This window comes from Aotus nancymaae, unplaced genomic scaffold (assembly GCF_030222135.1).
Source record: "Aotus nancymaae isolate 86718 unplaced genomic scaffold, 86718_ANA_hifiasm-v0.15.2.pri h1tg000022l_1, whole genome shotgun sequence".
NCBI lineage: Eukaryota > Metazoa > Chordata > Mammalia > Primates > Aotidae > Aotus > Aotus nancymaae.
In genome coordinates this window covers 34,040,086-34,062,824 of record NW_026988435.1, presented here as the reverse complement: position 1 = coordinate 34,062,824, position 22,739 = coordinate 34,040,086, and the positions used below count along the sequence as shown (strand labels likewise).

Genomic DNA, 22,739 nt, shown 5'->3' with positions numbered 1-22,739 from the left:
TTGTTAAAGACAGGAAGCCAAGAGCTCCTACAAGCTGAAAACATTCGAGAGGTTACTAATTTATCACCGGAGAAAATTATAGGTTGCATGTTGGATCAGGAAAACTTGGAAAATGTGATTTTGATTTGGACTCTACCCTTCTGTGCCTGAGTCTCCTCCTTTGCTAAAACGATGTTCATCATTTCTAGTTTGGTGGTTTCACAGGATGATGTTAAGTCTCGAATACAGATATCTGAGAAGGAAATATTTTCCACAGAAAAAGCATTCACAGGTGGAGAAAACCATCTTGTTGTGTGTGGAATTGGATAAAATCACATTTTGATTCAGATTAAATTGACATTGAAGGGAAAAGAGGGTAAAGAGGGGAAATGTATATTTGCTATCATGTGATGCTCATAGGACTTTTCGAGTTGACCTCATGAATCAGGATGGCTCTTTCATAATGACACATTACTCATCTCTTCCAAAACCTTCATCTGCATTATGGTCACACTTCCAAACAGAGACCGACTTCACTTTTACATAGCAATCCTATGACTATCTGGGAATGCAGAAACTTACTTTCTCCCTATTTAATACACAGGCACGTTCCCAAGTTAGGTGTTGGTCAATTCAATAAATTTTCATGGTTATGAGATTTCAAATATGTGATGAAGCGAAGCCTTGTGACGTGTTGCTTGATGTTATATTTTTACAAAACATTATTGTATAAAATGCTTCAGGCAAGGTAAACTTAGGTCAATTACATGGGAGTTCATTTTCTGAGAGCATCTGGTCACTTTTGAAGGTTTATTATAAAAACATTAATTGACATATGTATATTTATACATACGTATATCACAGATTTAAAAAATAGCAAAATTAAAATTCAAATCTCAAAATTTTAGTATAACAAACAGATCGATACAAGTATATACAGAAATTTGAAAAGCTATTACTATTTAGGAATGTTTTATTTGGGTAAAAGAAAAGGGGAAAATAAAGAAAATATGTTGTCTTCACTACGTATCAAGATTATTGCTACTCTTTATATTTCCTATATATTTTCTGTAGGCCTCTTCATAAAATTTTAAATAAATGTAATCATTTTTATTCCCATTTGGCAGTTGCAGAAACTGAGGTTCATCTAAGCTGAAGACATTTTCCTTGGTCGTATAATTAGGAAACCACTCAGTCAGGAAATTAATCAATCTCTTTTCCAGGGAAAGCTATTTCTACTACAGAGCCTCTGGAACATGGAGGAGAGACTGTGCTGGTTAGCAGTTTACGGCCCCTCAGCAGCGAATTCATCCTTCAGTAGATGCTCTGTGCAGATAGATGGGGTTCCTTTGAGTATTTCTCCTTCACTGTGAGCATGGCTTCAAGCTTTCTCAGGAGAGGATTGCAACAGGGACATGCAGGAGGAAGCAGGGCTCCTGAATTCTCGGGTGCAGCACAGGAGGGGAGTGGAGAGTATTGGCAGTGTGGGTGTGAGGACTTCTAGCAGAACTCCATCTCAGCCTTGGGTTAGGAATATCCTAGATCCTGAGGGACGTTGAGCTTTAACCCGGCAAGAACCTTTACTTGGTCCTGTCTATTTGAAAACTAGCACCTTAGAGATTGTTCACTTATGAGTCTTGTAGGGCTCCTACACAAACAGACACCCACATTCCCTCTACAGGCTGTCCCTACCCACTCTTGAGAGTCTGCCTGAAGCCCATGGCTTTTACACACCTACATCTCTAGATGGGCATTGCTTGTTCACCAACTCTGCTCCAGAGGGTCGCCTCCTGTCTGCCTGGTGACTGCAGAACAAGTTGATGATTCAGTTATTCATTTATTGAGATATAATTGATATAAAAGTATACATTTTTAATGTATATAATTTCATGAATTTGGACATATGCATATGCCCATGAAACCGTCTCAACAGTAAAGGTAATAGAAATATTCATCATCTACAAAAGATACCTCCTTTGCTCTCTTTGGTAGGGATACTTAACAGGATATCTACTCTCTTAATAAGTTTTTCAAAGTATGTAATATGGTATAGTTAACTATAGCACAACTTTTCAGTACATTCATCCAGAGGGTAGAGTACCTTTTCTGTTTGTTTTTCCTTCAGTATTCTCCTGCAGTCTTGGAGTAGCATATAGATTCTTCATATCTTAAAAATGCTGTGTTATTATAGTTTATAATTTTTATATAAAACTTTTCCTATTAAACTAGCTGTGTATTTCTGTCTCCTGATTGGGCCCAGACCGATGGAGACAATTTTAGTTTTAGGAGTTTTTGTATATACATGATATTGGAGTCAGGGGTAGCAGAGAAGATTTGAAGATTTACTGGTGTGTAACGTGAGAAGCAGAGATGGAGGGTGAAGTTCACAAGAACCTCAGAATTTAGGAAAAAGAGCATTCTCAATGAAGAGAACTCATGAATTATGAATTCATTTATCGTGGAAACAATGGGAGAAGATAAAGTTAAAAAAAGAATGAACAAGAAATTTATAGAAAGGTCAACTCTTATTAATGTCATAATGTAAAATATCAAAAAAGTTTCTTACACATAAAAATCATTATTAAAATTTTGTTTTGAATAACAGCAATGTGACTAAAATCAAGAAAATGCTGTGGAATGATTAAATCAAGCCAATTAACAAGTCCATTATCTCAGATATTTATACACATTTTTGTGGTGAAACATTTAAAATATACTCTTTCAGTAATTTAAAAATATATGATGCATTATTAATTATTATAGTCAGCAATCTGTGCCAGAGATGACTAAATCAGATTTCTACTGACTAAAATTTTGTACCCTTTGAGCAACATTTCCCCATTCCCCATCCGCTCCACTAGATGGAGTTATAAATTACTGATTGATTACATTTTAGTGGGAAGCACTGGTATATGGAACAAACATGAGAGTACTCTGAGTAAGTTCAAAAATGACGTATGTTTAAGAGTTGGACGCTACAGTTGGATTTCAACAACAGAGAAGCTGTGAACCAAGGATTTACTCTCATTCTAAATTAACATTCTTGGAAAGTTTGTTTTTAAAATAATAAATGATACATCTTCTTACATAACTGATCTGTCACAAGTTTAAAAACATTTTTTCCTTCAAAGAAAGAAGGGAAGATCATAACCTGCATGGAGAAGAAGGGGATGGAAAATCTTTTTTTTTTTTTTTTCCAGAGATAAGTAGAAGATTTCAGAGAGTGGAGGTAGCACGTGGATATACCCAACTGCCTGTCCAAAATCCCTGAAAAGAATTTGAAGTGTTCTTGATTAAAAACTCAAAGTGTTAGGAAAGGATAAGAATAAATGATAATGATGTCAAGAGCAGTGAATAGAACTTCTGATTTAATAGATGACTCCCAAAGTCTTACAAGAGCAGAATGGTAAACATACATGTATAGGTCAAAGTGGTGACGTGTTATGTCATAACCATGAGTGAAATTATGGCAAATAAAATTATGGTTGTATAAACTTGCATGTTTGGAACTTGTATGTTTGTTTTCTTTTCGGGGATGAAAATATTCCTAGGGAAGCTATAAGCAAATTATAAATTCCTAAGAAAGTAGATGTACACAGAAGGAGCTCATTTTAGGCAAATGATTGTAAAATGAGCAGATAGAGCCATGTGAGGATGACCCATGCATTTTTGGAAGTATATAAAGGTCTTGGAAGAGAGGAAGACACTCACACTTCAGAAATATCCTCCTGCAGCTCCACTGCTCCACTGAAATCTCACCTCCTGACACCATGTGTTGCAACTACTACGGAAACTCCTATGGGGGCTGTGGGTACAGCTCTGGCTGGGGTTCTGGCTGTGGATATGGTTGTGGCTCTGGCTATGGCTGTGGGTACGGCTCTGGCTGTGGCTATGGCTGTGGATATGGCTCTGGATATGGAACAGGCTGTGGCTATGGCTGTGGCTATGGCTGCGGATATGGCTCTGGGTATGGATTAAGCTCTCACTATGGCCGTGGATACAGCTCTGGCTGCTGTGGCTACCGACCATTTTGCTACAGAAGATGCTATTCCTCTTGCTGCTAATCATCACTACAGATCATCCTTGCCTTTGCAATGACCATTCCAAGAGCAAGTTCAATTTAAATTTTCCCTATCCACTATCTTCACATCTAAGTAAAGATTGACTGTGGTCCATTGACCATCTGAATGCATATAAGAGAAGCTGCTTGCAGTGGATGGAGACTGAGTAGCTATATCACATCACTGAAGAGAGGAGATCTATTCTGATTAATTTTCAAATGTAAATTCAGACATCTTTTTTCCATCTTTCTGCCATGACTATTTGCAGAAGAACAAGAGGACTGTATAATTGGAATGTATTAAAATGGAACAAAAATAGAATTTTCTTAATAAAAGGCCTTATTCACGAAGAAGTCTTGTCTCCTTAATGTCAGAATCAGCATTAATTGGAGGGTTTGTGGCTTCCTCAAAAGCTGGGTGACAGTGTTATCTTATTAGTTGAATCCAAATACTGATGTTTAACGTATTTCTTAATTCCTTGTGTGTTAATTATTTATATTTGTATTTAAATATAAACACAAATATTACACTCAAAATTTCAAATAATGAATAAAAAAGATTAGAATTAGAACATGTGGACACAGGGAAGGAAGCATCACACATTGCGGTCAGTAGTGAGGGGCTAGGGGAGGGACAGCAGGGGTAGGAGGGTGGGGAGGGACAATGAGGGGAGAAATATCAGATATAGGTGATGGGGGGATGAAGGCAGCAAACCACCTGCCATGTATGTACCTATGCAACAATCCTGAATGATCTGCACATGTATCCCAGAACCTAAAGTACAATAATAATAATAAAAGATTAGCATAGAATGAGGAAAGAGACAGGGAATCTACTCACTGATTTCATTTTGTCAGTGTCCAAAGAAAGTTGGTCATTCTATGATATATTTTAAATCTAAGTACATTTTTTAGTATATCTTTTTAAAACCTTTCTCCCTCAACACGATTGTATTAAAACATTGATTTCTGATACTATATGTGCATTTAAATGACTACTTCTTATTGCTATATGGTACTTTATGTAGCTCATACACAAGATTTTGCCTTTTTACTATTTCAGTGATACATACAAAACCACACCCAGCACTGCTTCAGCACAACATAGCTTTAATGAACATACTTCCCCTATGGGTTTCTGTAAGAGTCAATCCCAGAATCTGAATAGTTGATACAAGTTGTGTGTTTATCTTTAATTTTTCTAAGTTTTCCCCTGTTAGTCTCCAGAACATCTGCACCAGTCTAAACCCTAAAATTGCACTTCTCCATTCTTACATATGTTTCAATACTTGTTTTATCTAATTTTCTAATATTGCTTGTTTGCACAGTAAAAATATTATCTTGCTGTTGTAATTTATACATCTTTGATTACTAAAGCATTTGAACAATTTTATTTCTTCCAATATATATTAATCTTCATGGTTTCTCTTTCATATCCCTTTCTCCATTTTAAAAATGGATTTTTTTTGCCTTTTTTTGAGTGATTTGTAGGAATTTATTACATATTCTTGATAAATTCCCATGTTATTTTTAGGCACTGGAAAACTCTTGTAAACTGTCATTTGTTTATTTTTGCTAATAGTGTGCACAATTGCACAAAAATTATTAACTGTCATTTCTGATTTTGTAGTTTTCTGTCAAAAATATTCTACATTTTCACATAATTTTCAAGTTTCACATTTTGCTTTTAGATTATTAACCCACCTGGAGTCCACCTTTATATATGTTGGTCTAGTTTCATTTTACACTAGGTTGAGCTGGGTTCTCCAGCACCACCTGCTAAACAGCCCACTGTCACTGATTAGTGTGGCTACCTTTAATCTATGTTGTTATGAAGTATACATGAGTTCAGCTCTGAAGCTTGTACCATCCTTATTTTGCATTTATGCTTCTTAGCATTTTTCAAAGGTTTTGTGTGTGGGGTTATGTGTGATAGAGAATTAGGTTTATTCTGCTTTGTTTTTCCACTGATGACAACTAGATCCAATAGCCAGACTTCAAAGACATAAATTTCACAATCTAAGACATTTTTCTAATGGCTAAAGCAATATGAAGACAGAATAAACTGTCTTGTTGGCTGGCATCCTTGTCATGAAGGTATTAAAAGATTTGGATCTCCACATACTAGAAAATTCCAAGTAAATTTGCATTCAGAACACAGGCTTAATTACTTGATCCATATCACTCACTTCTACTTTGAAATTCTGTGACTCTATATGTGAAGAACAATTGAAGGTTAGATGTAGGTAACCTGGATAATAACGATATGGCCTTTAAAGTGAAAAAATAATGATAATTTTCTTACAGAGTTAGGTTGCAAGTAAGCTTTGAGGTATCCAATCTGCCGTTAGTGCCAGTATTAATGGATTTCCGGAAACAGTGATTTCCAGAGCAAGAGAAAGAAAGACACCAGATTCATAATGCCTATGCAGAGAAACTCATTAGAGTGGTCAGATATTACTGCAATAATGTGCAGGATCTATTTCAGTTATTGAAAAGATATCAGGAGCTACTCACTGTGAAATTCATATACCACTAGAAAGAATTATCTAGTTACAATGAAACACAGCAAGAGAGGGGAAAGGAATAAAATGATCCATTAAAACATCCAGAAAATAAGAAAATTCTGACAGCAATTCTTTAGCTATCAGGATAGTTTTGAAAGAAAATACATTCCTCAGTCAAAAGACAATGTGGTTGAATATGTATAGATATATACAAAGGACGCAACTAAGGGTTATTTACATTTACAGACACACACAAATTGAAAGTGCAGGGATGGAAAAAGGTATTGCACACACAAATTGAAATCATAAAAGACCAGATGTAGATATATTTATGTCAGGTAAAATAGATTTCACATGAAAACTAAAACAAGACAAAGAAGGTCATTATATAATAATACATGGATTAATCCATTAAAAGGATATAACAATTATAAATACATGTGCACCTGACATCAGAGCAGCTAAATATATATTAATTTATCTAAAGAGAGAGCGACACACACACAAAGAGAAAGAGAGAGAGAGAGAAAGAGAAAGAGAGAGAGAGTATAATAATAGTAGAGGATGCAGAGGACACCAATACCCAACTTGTAGCAATGGACAGATCATCCATACAGGAAATAGATAAGTAACCGTTAGATGTGAACTAGACATTAGGCAAATGGTCCTAACAGACATAAAAAGAACATTTCATCCAACAGCAGCAGAATACAATTCTTCTCAAAGCACGGGAAACATTTTCTAAGACACATCACATAATAGGCCACAAATAGTCTTAACATATTTAAGAAGATTGTGATCTTACCAAGTATCATTTTCAATCACAATGATATGAAACCACAAATCAAAAGTTGGATAAATTTAGGAAAATTTGAAAATATATAGAAACTAAAATATCATTCTAAAAATGAGAGAAATTAAAAGTATTTTGAAACAAATGAAAATAAAATCACAATATACCAATATTTTGGAATGCAGCAGAAAGCCGAACTAAGATGAAATTTTGTAGCAATAAATGACCCCATTAACTAAGAGAAATCTCAAGGAAAAAAAAAAACAAATGAACAAACAAAAAACAAAAACACCTAGCTTTACACCTCAGGAACAAAAAGAACAAATGAAGTCCAAAATTAATGGAAGAAATAAATGAATAAATAAAAATAATGACAGAAGAAATCTAAAAAAGAAAAACTAGAAATCAATAGAAAAAATTAATAAGAGTTTGTTTTTGAAAAGATTACAAGATTAATAAATTGTTAGCTGGATTAAGAAGAGAAAAGAGAAGATTCAAGTAAATAAAATCAGAAATGAAAGAATTATTATAATTGATACTACATAAATATAAATAACTGTGAAGGTAACTAAGTGTAATTATATTCCAGCAAATTGGATAACTTAGAAAAAATGGATAACTTTCTCAATATGTACAACTACTCAAAGTAAATTTTGAAGATAGAAAAAACATGAACATGCCAATTACAAGTAAGGAGATTGAATTAGTAATAAAATGGCCATCATAGGAATGCCCAAGAATTAATGACTTCAATAGTGAATCCTACCAAACATTTTAAGAACGAATACCATCTTTCCAAACTCCTCCAAAAAGCTGAAGATGAGGATATACATTAATATTTGTTTTATGAGGCCAGGATTGCCCCGATACTAAAGCCAGGGAAGAACACTATAATAAAGAGAATTATAGGCCAGTATTCCTGACAAACATAGGTGCTACAATGCTCAATGAAACATGGGCAAACTGAAATAAGCAGCGCATTAAAAGACTCATTCATCATGGTAATTTATTTCTGAAATGCAAGGATCCTGAACATACACAAATCAATAAACACGATATACCACTTTAATGGAGTAAGGAACAAAAACCGTATGATCATCTGAATGATGCAGTAAAAGCATTCAAAAATATTTAACATGCTCTTATAATTAAAAAAATCTCAAAAATTTAGATGTAGAAGGAAAGTACCTCAACACAGTGGAGGCCATATTCAGTAAGCCCATAGTTAACAGAACACTCAACAGTAAAAAATTGAAAGCTTTTCCTGTAAGATCAAGAATAAGAAAAAGATGCCCACTTACGATACTGAACACAGTGTTAATGTTACGTAAATAGTTGTATTGATTTTGTTATTTTTATTGTTGATTTTTATTTTTTTAACCAAATAATTCTGATCTGTAGTTTATCAAATCTATAGTTTACCGAATCATGGTTGTAGAACTCATGAATGCAGAAAACCAAATGAATATACGCATGTATATACAATACATATGCCACATGTAACTATAAACCATAGCAACATGAAAGTAAATCTTAAAATTTTAGTATAAAAAAGGTGTAAATGTAAGTACATGCAGAAATTTGAAAAGTTATTTTTTGGGAATGTTTATATTTGGATAAAGGAAATGGAAAAAAAAGAGAAAGCATGTCTCCACTATATCCCAGGATCCCTGCTACATCCTTTATATTTTATATATGCCTCAACAAATTTTTAAAATACATACGGTTATTTTTAATTCCATGTGGTAGTTGCAGAAACTGAGGTTCATATAGGTTGATGATATTTTTCATGGATATATAATCAGTAAATGGATCAGTGAGGAAATTAATCAATCTGTTTTCTAGGGGAAGCTATTTCTACTACAGAGCTTCTGGAATGTGGAGGAGAGACTATAATTGTTATCAATTTATGGACCCTCAGCATCAAATTCATTCTTCAGTATGTGCTCTGTGCTGATAGATGGGATTTTTAAAAAGTATTTCTCCACTGTGAGCGTGCTTCAAGCTTTCTCAGGAGAGGATGCAGCAGGGACATTACAGGAGGGAGCACGGCTCCTGCATTCTCGGGTGTGGCACAGGAGGGGATTAGAAGGTATTAGCAGTGTGAGTTAAGGATATCTGGTGAGACCCCACCACACTCTTAGGTCCAGAATATGCTAGATCCTTAAGGACCTTGAGCTTCAGCCTGGCAGCAATCTTTATGCGACTCTGTTTACATGAAAACTAGCACCTTGAAGACAGTTTACTCATGAGTCTCTGCAGGGCTCCTACCCACACACTCAGATTCTCTGCGTAGGCTACCCATCACTGCTACTTTCCATAGTCTGCCCACAGCCCAGGGCTTCTCAGGCCCTCTGCAAGCCCATAGCTCCAGATGTGCATTATTTGCTTACCATGTGCTCCAGAGGGTTGCCTCTTGTTTCCCAGTGAATGCAGACAATATTTATCTATTTAATTGTCATCTTTATTTTATGTATTTATTTTATGAGTTTTAGTAATATATAATTGATGTAAAACTGTACTTATTTAATGGCTATAATTTTTTGAGTTTGAACATATGCATATCCCTATGAAACTATCTCCCCAATGAAGGTAATAAAGATATCAAGCAAAGAGTAAGAATGAATAGGAAATTGCACAGAAAGGCCAACTATTGTTAATGTCATAATGTAAGATATACAACAAAAATATTATGAGTAAATATTATTGATAAAATATCAATAATATTTTATCAATAGTATTTCCAAACAAAAGTTTGGAAAAGAAAATCGATTCTAAAATTAGGAAACCACTGTGAATAATTTAATTAAGCTAATTAAAAAAGATGATGACCTTGCATACTTATCATTTTTGTGGTAACATTTAAAATCTGTTCTTTCAGTAACTTTGAAATAAACAATGTATTACTCTCTATTATAGTCACCCTTTTGTGTAATAAATCACTAAAGCTAATTCTTCTTACCTAACTGAAATTTTGTACCCTTTGATCAACAGCTCTCCATTCCCCACCCACTCCACTTGTCTGGTGTATGACTTATTGATTGATTACATTTTAGTAGAAAGCACTGATGTACACAGCGCAAACATCAGAGTGGTCCAATTGTTGTTGACGTCCAATTATTAAATTCGATTCTTAAACAGAAACAAACCTGAGTTTAAGAACCGAATTTAACAATTGGAAATCAACAACAAAGAAGTTGTGAACCAAGGAAATTCCCTCACTTTAAATGGAAACTCAAAAGTTTGTACTATAAATTTTAAATGATATACCTTACATGACTGACCTGTCAGAAGTTTAACAAAAAATTTTCCTTCAAGGAAAGAAGAGAAGGTCATAGACTACCTAGAAAAGGGGGGAATGGCCAAACTTTTCTTCAGAGGGAAGAGGGTTTCAAGGTGCAGAGGTAGCAGGAGAAATACTCAATTCCTTGTCCAAAAACCATGATTAGTAATTTTCAGTGACTATGATAAGAAGAAAGAACACCATGGTGTTAGGAAAGAATAAGAGGAAATGATGATGATGATGATGATGATGATGATAATGATGATAATGGTATTAAGAGCATTGAGTAGAACTCCGTATTTAATAGATGATTTCCAAGACCTTACAAGAGCAGAATGATAAACACACATTTATAGGCCAAACATATTTTGGTGTTGTGTAATGTCATGGCCATGACATGAAACTATGGAAAATAAAATTGCGGTTGTATGAGCGTGTGTGCTTAAAACTTGTATGTTTGTTTTCCTTTCAAGCATAAAAATATTCCTAGGGAAGCTATAAGCAAATTATGAATTCCAAAGAAAGTAGATGTACATAGAATGAGTTCATTTTAGGCATAATGATTACAAAATGAGCAAATAGAGCCCATGTGAGGATGACCCATGCATTTCTGGAAGTATATAAAGGTCTTGGAAGAGTAGAAGACACTCACACTTCAGAGACATCCTCCTGCAGCTTCACTGAAATCTCACCTCCTGACACCATGTGTTGCAACTACTACGGAAACTCCTGTGGGGGCTGTGGGTACAGCTCTGGCTTGGGTTCTGGCTGTGGCTCTGGCTGTGGCTGTGGGTACGGCTCTGCCTGTGGCTATGGCTGTCGATACGGCTCTGGCTATGGAACAGGCTGTGGCTCTGGCTGTGGATACGGCTCTGGCTGTGGATGTGGCTCTGGCTATGGAACAGGCTGTGGCTATGGCTGTGGCTACGGCTCTGGCTGTGGCTGTGGCTCTGGCTATGGAACAGGCTGTGGCTATGACTGTGGCTACGGCTCTGGCTGTGGCTGTGGCTGTGGCTACGGCTCTGGCTGTGGCTATGACTGTGGATACAGCTCTGCATATGGATTAGGCTCTCGCTATGGCTGTGGCTACAGCTCTGGCTGCTGTGGCTACAGACCATTTTACTACAGAAGATGCTATTCCTCTTGCTGCTAATCATCACTACAGATCATCCTTGCCTTTGCAATGACCTCTCCAAGGTTAAGTCCAATTGAAATCTCTCCTATCTTCACATCTAAGTAAAGATTGAGTATGGTCCCTTGACTATCTGAATACATATAAGAGAAGCTGTTTGCAGTGGATGGAGACTGAGTGGTTTCATGACATAACTGAAGAGAGGAGATTTTATTCTGATTAATTTTCTAGTGTAATTAATTTTCTAATGTAAAACTCTTACATCTTTTTCTTCATTTTTGTGCCATGACTATTTGCAGAAACCTAAGAGGAGTATATAATTGGAGCATACTAAAATGGAACAAAAATAGAATTTTCTTAATAAAAGGCCTTACTCACTAAGATGTCTGGTCTCCTTAATGTCTCCTTAATTTGAGGGTTCGTGGCTTCCTCAAAAGCTGTGTGACCACAGCTTAAAATAAGACAATGTTATTTTGTTTGCTGAATCCAAATACTGATGTTTTACATATTTCTTAATTCTTTGTATGTTAATTCTTTACATTTTTATTTAAACAGGAACACAAATATTAAGCTCAAAATTTTAAAACATGCATGAAAAAGAATTAGAATAGAGCCAAGAATGGGACAGGGGATCTACTTATGAGGTTAATGTACTAGTCCAGCAATGACTGTCTAGGTTGAGCTTAAGTCAAGGTAATTAAGAGGCAACACTATTAATTTAATGTTAATAGCTTTTGAATATGTAAAACAAGAAATCTTGGACTAAGCAGATAAGGTTACTGCAAGTGCTCAAGATGGTGAGAAAGGATCAGGGCTCTTTTATCTTCCTGTTCCCCACTCTTGCTGTGTGACTTTCATACTCATTATTTTAAAGTGATTGCTGTGTATGATCATCATTCTGCACAAGTAAGGACAAATGATAAAGAGCACCAGGTCTTTTAAAGCTTTGTTCTTTTATTCGGGAGGGGACGTTCTTTCTTGTTTGGACACATGTGTGCTGAGACCACTCTTAGCTGAAGGTCTGTAAAAGTTTGTGGTCAGCAGTTCTGCTAGTCAGTCAACTGTGTGCATCCAAAGTTTGTAGATCTTGGGGAAAAAGAGAAAAGGACCAACGACTGAGAAAGCAGAATCTCAGATAAATGGCCATATGTTCTTAAAGCAATTTGAATTTGGGCAGGGGTGCAATTTATGACTTTACTATTTTTTTTCTTCAAGTGTAGAGGTCTGAGCTTAAAATAGTCTCTTGTTGATATGATATTGCTGTTTGTCCACACATGGATCTTTTCCTTTTCCGTCTAACATAATAATTTATTTATTCTCTCCTGCTTCTCTTTTATTTCCATTCTCACACCCATCTCTTTTTTAGAGCCACCTTGGAATTTGTTATTTTATATGCAAATACCCCCATTTCATCTTGTCGATGTCCGCCAAAAGTTGGCCATTCTACTATATATTTTATATCTATTTAAATTATATTATTGTATATCTTTTTAAAACCCCTTTTCTTTCAGCACAATTTGTATTGAATGATTTATTTCACCTAAAAATGTAAAGCAAATATTTATATACTTAAAGAGAGATTTATAATACAATAATAGTAGAGGACTTTGATACCTCACTTTCATCAATGAACAGATTATTCAGACAGAAAATAGGTAAGTAACCATTAGATCTGAACTATAGTTTAGAGCAAATGGACCTAATAGACATATATAGGACATTTCATTCAACAACAGCAGAATACAATTCTTCTCAAAACACAGGAGAATGCTTCAAAACAAGTATTAAGATACTTTAGAACTTTATTTTTTTTTGTTTTGAAATGTGTTTCAAAACAAGTCTTAACATATTTAAGAAGATTGTGATTATATTAAGTATCTTTTCCAACCAAATGGTTTGAATCAACAAATCAATAATGGAAGGAATTTTGGAAAATGTACAAATATATGAAAACTAAATAGCATAATCATAACAACAAATGGGTCCAGAAAGAAAACAGAAAGGAAAACTTACGATATCTTGAAACAAATGAAAATAAAAGCACAACATATCAAAACTTTGGGGTGCAGCAAAGGCAGATCTAAGAGGAAACTTTATAACAATAAATGCTCACAGTGACAAAGAAGACAGATCTTAAATAAACTAACTTTACACTCTGAGGGGAAAAAAACGGAATAAACTAAGAAAGAACAAAAAGCTGAGCAAGCAAAATCTTAGGTAAATTAATATATGTTCTTACAACAACTTCAGTTAGGGCAGGTACACAATTGATGTTTTCACCAATTTTTTTTTCTTATAATGTAGAGGTTTAATATACTCCCCTATTCATACAGTGTTATTGTTTGTCCATACGTGGGTCTTCATGTGTTTTAATATTTTGCTAACATAATAATGTATTTATTTGCTTCTATTTCTTTTTGATTTCCACTCTCATCTCTCGTTTACAGCCATATTGCATTTTATCTCATATGTAAGCATCCCTATTCATGTTTTCAAAGTCCCAAGAAAGTTGGTCCTTTTATTATACATTTTAAATCTATGTAAATGGTGTTATATCTTTTGAAAACTTTTTCTCCCTCAGCATTGTTTGTGTTGAAAGACCCATTAATGCTATTATGCATAGATTTAAACTATTATTTCTAATTGGTCGTTGGTACTCTATGTGGTTCATACACAACATTTTGTCCATTCAGTGTTTCAGTGATGCACACTTAATCACACCCAGCCTCTTCAGCACATCATTGGTGCAATCAACACGTCCCCCATGGACTACTATGAGAATCAATCCAAATGTGAATTACTGAGACAAATGACGTGTTTATGTTTTATTTTACTAAGTATCGTCAGATTAGTATCCAGGATGTCTGCCCCAGTTCAAACCGCCAAATTGCATTTTATATGTCTTCAAATATGTGCCAATATTGTTTTACATCACTTTTTAATTTTTTTTGATAAGTAAAGAGTGATCTTATCTTGCTGTTTTAACTTGAGTATCTCTCATTACTAATGGGTTTGAACATTTTCATTTCTTCCAATATGTGTTAACTTTCATGATTTCTCTTTTATATCCTTTGCCCATTTTTCCATTGAGGTTTTTGTCTTTTTCTTATTGATTTGTAGGAGTTCATTGTATATCCTTGATAAATTTCCTTGTCATTTTTAGACACCACAAGTATCTTCAAAACTGTCATTTATTTTTGCTCATATTGTGCATAATTGAACAAACATTTTAAATCTGTGATTTGTTATTTTTTGAGAAGATCTACCTTATTTTTATGTCAAAGATATGCTAAATTTTCATTTATTATTTTAAAAGTTTTAGATTTCACACTTAGATCATTAGTCTAACATATCTAATATATACCTAATATATATTAGACTATATCATTAGTCACATATAATGTGGTGCTCCAGTATCCCTTTTCACCGAGCCTGTTCCTCTAGCACCACCTACTAAACCCTTTGTCATTGGTTGGTGGTGCCAACTCTATTCTCTGTTATTACATGTACCTGAGTTTATCTCTGTACTCTGTTTCATGCTTGCTTTACATTTATGTAGTTTGGCATTTTTCAAAGACTTCTTGTGTGTGTGTGTGAGAGAGACAGAAAATTAGGTTGATTCTGCTTTGTGCTTCCACTGAAGACCACAAGATCCAATGTGTAGAATTTAAATACAAATAAACTTTACAAGATAAACTGTTTTTTCTGTGAAAAAAAATGCGAAGATTAGCCAGGCATGGTGGTGCACACCTGAAGTCCCAGCTATTCAGGAGGCTGAGGTGGGAGGATTGCTTGAGCCTGGGAGGTTGAGGCTGTAGTGAGCCATGATTGCATCATTGCACACCAGCCTGAGCGACAGAGTAAGATCCTGTCTCAAAAACAAAAACAAAAACAAAAACAAAAACAAAAACAAAAAAACAAAGAAACATTTTCTAAAGGCTACAATGCTGTGAAAATGGAATAGCCTGCCTTGTAGGCATTTATATCCTGAGGTGGTTGAAGAATTTGCATCTTCAGTTACTAGAAAACTCTGAGTAAATAAGTGCATTCGAAACTTGGGCTTAATTAATTCATTCACATCATTCACTTTTACTTTGTAATTTAATGATTCTGTAATAAAAAATAATTGAAGGTTGGGTCAGGGCAACATGAATAAGAATAATATTACCAGAAAAGTCAGAAAAAATTATGCTTGATTCTATAGTAATTAGGAAGGAGTATGTTATGTTCAAGGTGGGCTTTGAAGCATCTACCTACTGTTAGCATCAGCATTTCTGGATTTCTGGGATCTGTACAGAAGATGTGACTCAAAGCAGGGAAAGGAGGAATGAGATCAGTAAAGCCGCTGCCGAGGAACTCATAAATGTGTTTAGGGATTAATGCAATAATGAATACGGTCTATTTCAGTTCTTGAAGGGATATAGGGACCTATTCACAATAAGATGCTGAGAGATTATGAGATATATGGTAATAGTTCAGTTGTCCTGGGAAACAGTGATCTCATTCTGGTAACTCTTCAAGGACAGTTGAGGTGATAATCATTTGCCAGGATTATGTGCTGAATGCGTATTTCTTTGCTGTTTATTCCTTTTAGTCCTTTGGTTTGGTAACACAATTGCTCCTTAAGTCAGTTTTCTTACATATAACATGTGGATAAAATATCTTCTCAAAGTTTTTGGGAGGTTTGTATTTCAGAATATTTCCAAAGGCAATTTGCATAATGTGAATTTTTATAAGAACTTTTCATTATGACAAATTTCTTTGCTCTATGGGAGGCTGCAAATGGAAAGCAGTAATCAGTTTTAAGAGACTGATTAATACATTTATGCACAGGACTCTCTAAGACATATTCCCTGTAATTAGTGTTAGATGTTTTATAATTAACATTTACATTTGCTTAAATCTCCAGATGTAACATTAAAAATTCTTAATATAAGCAAAGTAGCCATACTCTCCAACATGACCTCTTTTCCTATGTTGCTAATCTTTTCAGTGATATCAAAATTTGAAATAAGAATCTCAACTGTTTTCCATTTAAAACCATAGAATATTTTCCAACTAAATGTTTTCAAGTAGCAGATATACACTTTCCATAATTGTGGAATTGAATATATGTTATGATTACAAGTCCAGTGAATTGATGCAGTGGTCTCAGCAATAATTTATTGTATAAAATGCTTTCATGACATTGCAGTTAGTTTAATATTAAGATAATTTTCTCAGGATTTGTATTTGTTTTCTTCATTAATGTTCAATTAACAGGAATTGAGCAAATGAATGGGGTACATATTATCACACAAGTTTTTAGTTGATGCTCAATTAGTTGAAGAACATTTCTTATGTTTGTAGTTCATAAATGGTGGAACCAAGATTCTGACCCAGGTCTCTCTAATTTCAAAAGATTTTCTACCTTATAAACATTTGTAGGCCAGAGTGTTGGCTCATGCCAGTAATCCCAGCACTTTGGGATGCCAAGGTGGGTGAATCAAATGAGGTCAGGAGTTTGAGACCAGCCTGACCAACATCATGAAGTCCTGTCTACTGAAAATACAAAAATTAGCCAGGCGTGGTGGCATATGTCTGTAATCCCAGCTACTTGGGAGACTGAGGCCGAAGATTACTTGAACCCAGGAGATGTTAAAAAAAAAGTAAATTAGTTTGAGAGTGAGAAATGTAATCTAGTTTTTAAAGATGCAAAGACAAGTGGCTATCAGAAACTTGATTACAGACAAGCTGTAGAAAGTTGCATGGGATCCATAGTGAGAGCTTGGGACAGGAGTTCAGTCATACCTATGTTTCGTAGGGAAAGTAACCGTATTTAATGGTACTAAAAAGAATCTAAAAGATTTTTATATTAACAAAAAATGCTATGAAAAATCATAGCAGATTTGAGTTTAGTTTTGAATTAAAATTTTCTAGAAATACATTAAATCCTGAAGGTAGAACAACTAATTTAGGAAAACTAATTTTTACAATCTTGGCATCAGGCAAGGGAAATAAATTTTCATTGGGAAATAATTGTAACTAAAAGAAAAGAAAAGCTCCAAAATAGAAAAAAAACAAAACAAAAACGCTATTCCTGAAATATCGACAATATTCTAATTGTGGCAAATGCTGACAAATAAGGATTTGAAAGTAAGTCTGAAAATTACTACTTGGGATATTCTGAAGACAGGAGAATCAGTATCAGTAATCAGAGTATTAAATTTACTCTAAGACCAAGAGATATAAAATGCAACTGGCATGTAAATCAATGTAATTAGACATTGAAACACTATTACAAATTTATCATAAAAATTTGTCATTGAGGACATATTTTGAGATGAGTGGATTTCTACTGCAGAAATGCACAAATTTTTCTAAGGTTAATATTATGTGGCAAACAAAACTTGATTAAAGTGAAAATCTTCATAAGAGCACTAGCTGTTATCTGAAAATTAATATGTCCACACTTTTTCAAAATTCTGATGATTGTAATTGACATGTAAACTTCAAATTTTGTCTCAGATTGCATATTTAAGTGAAAAAAGTCTTTGGTAGAGTTAAAAATTCTTACCTTGAAATATCTGAAATAAAATGCAATAGAAGAAAACTGCTTAAATATAATAAAGGAATTTAAAGAACAAAAGCAGCATATTTTTTAATCTACTTCAGTCAAATAATAAAACAATTTTAGTTATTATTAAGAAGCAGACAGGGTTAGCAGCTACCAATATCATTATCAAGTGCAAAAAGAGAAGAAAATAAAATAACAGGTAAAAACACTGAAAAAAAGAAATAATCTTTTGATGATTATATCTTTGTATGCAAAGAAAACTTGAGCTACTAAAGTAAAACAAAAATACTAAAATTAATCAGAAAACTTGTAAGATGTATGCATACCAGAAAAACAGGTTTAAGAAGATTTTCTGCTTACCTATATTTAGAAATGGAGATGATTTTAATAATGGGCCATAACTACACAATGCTCAGGAAAAGCTAAAAAGAAAGTTTCAAAGACCTATTCAATTTGCAGAATACTATAATAGAATATTTTATGAAAGAGAAAATAAGAGCTGAAGAATGGAAATGCAGGTTTTTTTTCTTGACCGGAAAGATCTATCATAAAATTTAAATCTTCCAAATTGATATGTAAATTAAGACATCTACTGGATTCTTTATTCAATAAAATTATTCAAAATTTACCTAAAATACATTATCAGGACTCAAGGACTCTCATGAGAAATAAGAATATTGTTTTGGTTTAAGAATAGAAAAATATGAATATAAACAAGAATTTAGAAACACATCTGAATGCTTTTGAGAGTATAATATAAGGTAAACTTTATAGTACAACATGGTGAAAAATCATTATTTGAGAAACAGTACTAATACAACTGACCTTCCATCTAGAAAACAATAAAAGTAGATCTTCAGATAAACTATCTGAAAAAAACTTCCAGAAAGATGAACAGTTTAAATATAAAAAGTGAAGTGAAAAAATAAAGCAAAATGAACATTTTAAAAGCCCTCTGCAAAAAAGAAAAAAATAAAACAAAGGGAGCACACATCCACATCCATACACAACATACATAGACACAAATGCACACACATACACACGTATACATACATATACACACACAGTGGAGACCTCTATCATGAACAGAAACCTAGAAGCTATGAATGAAAAGGTAGATGAATAAGGATAATAGAGGAGTATTAATGTCTTAATGTATAGAAAGTCATATAACTCAATAGAAAAATAGACAGACGACTATAAATAGACATTCTATGTAAGAGAAATACAAAAGTCCAAACATATTAAGATACTCACATTCACTTGTGGCTAGGAAAATTCAAAATAAAAAAAATACCATACTATCTTAATTTTATTTATCATCAGACAGGTAGCAGTTTTTACAGTGGTGGCTGGCAGGGAGGTATGGAAACCAACTAGCATGCGTGTGCAGTGCTGGTGAAAGTGCTGCCTCTGGCTCCTATTGAGTCTGTGGGGAAGGAGGCTTCTCTTGCCATCCATACAGTTCTAGTTGCTCTGGCTATAGACTATCTACTGACCTCAGATGCCATTTTATTTTATCCCAGATTGTGAATTCCAGCACATTCTATGTATTTGACTTCATCTTCTTATATATAGTTTCCTTCTCCGGCCTTGTATGTAAATACACTTCCTCTCAATACAAGTTTGAGAGGCACTTTAAAACATTTTATTGTTAAATACTTGCATGCCAATAAAGAGATTTCAGTTTTTATAATGTATATTTTTGGGAGACATTATAAAAACTCAGACATTCAGAAAAAAAAACCCACTTGTATTTGTTGATTCTGCATTGCTGTGATCATGATAATATTCTAAGAATAGGAGCTTAGAATGAGATTACTAACAAAGTTTCCTTTGTGATAGGAAGTCTGCTTTTTGTGTATCTTAGAACATTTATTGGTTGTAATCCAATAGATGATTACCTTTTATAACTTAATCATTTATTGGTTATAAGCCAATAATAGGTTACTTTTTATAAGCTAATCAACTGCAGTATTGCTTATTTGGTTTTAGGTAAAATTCAGCATCTATTCTCAAACATTTCAAAATTTCTGCTTAGTTCTTGACATTTAAAAGTGGACACACATCCACACTCACAGGAGGTTTTATAGCAGGAGACATAGTGGGTTTTGCTATTTGCTGTGCTTTGATTTTCATATTGGCAGATTTTGTGATAAATAATGGCTCACAGATGCCTTTTGTATGGTGATGAAGAGAGACTGCAGTAGCAATAACATGACTTGAAATATTTGCCCTCAGAAGCCTAGCAAATTGCCTCAAGCAAATATTTATAAATCTATGGTCTTTTACAAGCTTCCTGGGCTTTACCATTGATTTTAAAATTCTACTTAATACAAATAGCATTATTAATGAAAGTTTTACATCAGCCTTTTTCCACAAATATATAGGTATCTATATTTTTCCTAAGTAAGTCATTTCCTTTAAAAAAATCTTTGGCATAGTTGGGACTATTTCAAAGCACTGAAGGAAAGGAGAAGGAAAAATTCAATATAAGATGGTGGTGAAATTGCAGGTTTTAATAGAAATATGAAGATGAAATGTATTTACATATTTTCCAGATTAACAAAAAAGACTTAATGAAAGATCGTAACCTTAAATGAAATTTCCCCAAAAGAATAAAAAACAAACAGCATGGGACAGTTGTAAATGTTTTGCAACAAGAAAGAAGATTCATGTATTACTAAAAACAGACAGAGGACAATATTTCTGAAAATGATTTATACTAGGAACCAGAAGAAAAATTTAGAATGTACCGCTTAACACTGAAAAAAAATATTAAGAAGATCAACTCAATAAAAAATTAAATAGGTCACTATATTGGCAGAATCAGAAAAGAAAGTGAGGGAAGAAATAATATTACTAAAGATTTTAAAGTGAAGAAAGAACCTAACTAATATGAATAAAACATGTATTAGTGATAGAGTATAGACATCAAAAATATAATATTGAATCCAATAAATAGTCATGGTGAACAAAATGACCAGAAGATGATAGCATCCAATTAGATGTTGTCCAGAAGATTATGGCACTCCAAAATAAGCTTAGTTGGTATTTTCAATGAAAACAATTGAAAAAAAAAAAAAAGGAAAGCATTCAACAGTACAGTAGATGAAAGTTATATTAAGTTGAAAAAATTAAATCTATTGATAGCAAAAGTTGTCAATGTTCATCAAAATAAATGAAAACAGAAACAACAAAGCATAACTTACCAAGATGATTGAACTTCACGAATAAACTGAAATCTATATGGGACTAGGCAGAGACACCTAAAAAGAACAATAACAATTCTGTTCTTTATCTTCCGTAGCTAGGAAACCAGAAGAAAATAGAATATCAACTACAGTAAGTTAGGAAAAGAGTTGCTACATCAGGAATTTTAACCTTACCCCAATATTATTCCCAATAGATTGAGATAATATTAAATTATTTTCAAATCTGAAACCTCCAGGAAGCAGATTACTTCTTGTAACTGAGCGAGTTAGAAAGAAAGCGCCACTCTCTGAGTTCCAAATTAAGAGTCCTTTATTTGCCAGCAAGCAAGAGATGACTAACACTGAAAATTCTCCCAGCCCTGAGGAGGGGACTTGATTATCTTTTATATCTTGATATAGGTAGGGGAGGGGGCCCCTAGCTGAAGCGGAATTTTACAAAAGCAAGTTAAAGGAAGTGGATGCGGGGAGAGGTGTTTTCCATACAATTACTAAGAAGGGGGGTGTTTTAGGCACCTTCTACACAATAACCAAAGGGGAATTTTTCCCTGTAGATAGCAGGTGGGCTTGCCAAGCAGGATGCGGTTACAATGGTTACACGTGTTGAGAACAGTATGCGTCAAACTTTAACGCTTCAAAGCTTCTAAGTACAGCATGACCCGTTTATGCACCCGAGGGGGCTGTGGTAGGGAGGGAGAAGTGGGCTGGCGCTTACAGCTAAGATGGAGTCAGTTAGGCTAGCACAAGACAGGTTATTACAACTAATGAAAAAAACAAAGCAATATAAAACAATTAAAAAACCCCAAAACTACTTGAAGATGTACACTACTCAACTGAAGTTTGAATAGGAACAAATACTTTATAAATAGGAGAGTTTTGCTTCCAAGGGGGTAATGTTGAGTATTAAAAACCATTTAAACATATAATTTAGTATAATTAACAGATGTCTAAAACCTGAAGAAATATAGTAAGTGCTAAAAGTAAAAAAAAAATTAGAAAACTAGGAAAATATTCACTGAATATAACAATAAAAAAAGTAATTTGAGGATATTGGAAATAGAAAAAACCCAGACTATAAAACAAAATAGAGAAAGTAAAGGACAAAAGAAGAAGAATGTAATACCAAATGCAATATTAAGAGATAGAAGAAATAAATATACATGACAAATTTAGCTCTTCAAATAAATACATAAATTGAGTAAATACAAAGGCAAACT

The 22,739-nt window shown here is 33.9% G+C and overlaps 2 protein-coding genes and 1 long non-coding RNA gene across 3 annotated transcripts; 2 read left to right on the top strand and 1 right to left on the bottom strand.

Annotated features, from left to right (window-relative positions):
- Positions 1-3,749: 3,749 nt before the first annotated feature.
- On the top strand, positions 3,750-4,043 carry LOC105713550 (keratin-associated protein 21-2-like). The gene is made up of 2 exons (XM_021669422.2): positions 3,750-3,946; positions 3,983-4,043. Exons 1-2 carry the CDS (start codon positions 3,750-3,752, stop codon positions 4,041-4,043), a joined length of 258 nt encoding a protein of 85 aa, XP_021525097.2.
- Positions 4,044-11,325: 7,282 nt separating this feature from the next.
- On the top strand, positions 11,326-11,775 carry LOC110567982 (keratin-associated protein 21-1-like). Its single transcript, XM_021669443.2, has one exon. The coding sequence runs from the start codon at positions 11,326-11,328 to the stop codon at positions 11,773-11,775; it is 450 nt and encodes a 149-aa protein (XP_021525118.2).
- Positions 11,776-15,846: 4,071 nt separating this feature from the next.
- Positions 15,847-21,860, bottom strand: LOC105713747 (uncharacterized). Its single transcript, XR_001106630.2, has 3 exons — positions 21,700-21,860; positions 21,523-21,579; positions 15,847-16,530 (listed from the first exon to the last, which is right to left on the bottom strand). It is a non-coding gene; the product is annotated as an uncharacterized LOC105713747 (long non-coding RNA).
- Between the last annotated feature and the right edge of the window lie 879 nt (positions 21,861-22,739).

Bases quoted from the DNA above. Each gene is read 5' to 3' on its own strand.
- LOC105713550 (XM_021669422.2), top strand. From the start codon at position 3,750: ATGTGTTGCAACTACTACGGAAACTCCTATGGGGGCTGTGGGTACAGC. The intron at 3,947-3,982 runs GTATGGATTAAG...CCGTGGATACAG, and splicing joins GGCTGCGGATATGGCTCTGG to CTCTGGCTGCTGTGGCTACC.
- LOC110567982 (XM_021669443.2), top strand. From the start codon at position 11,326: ATGTGTTGCAACTACTACGGAAACTCCTGTGGGGGCTGTGGGTACAGC.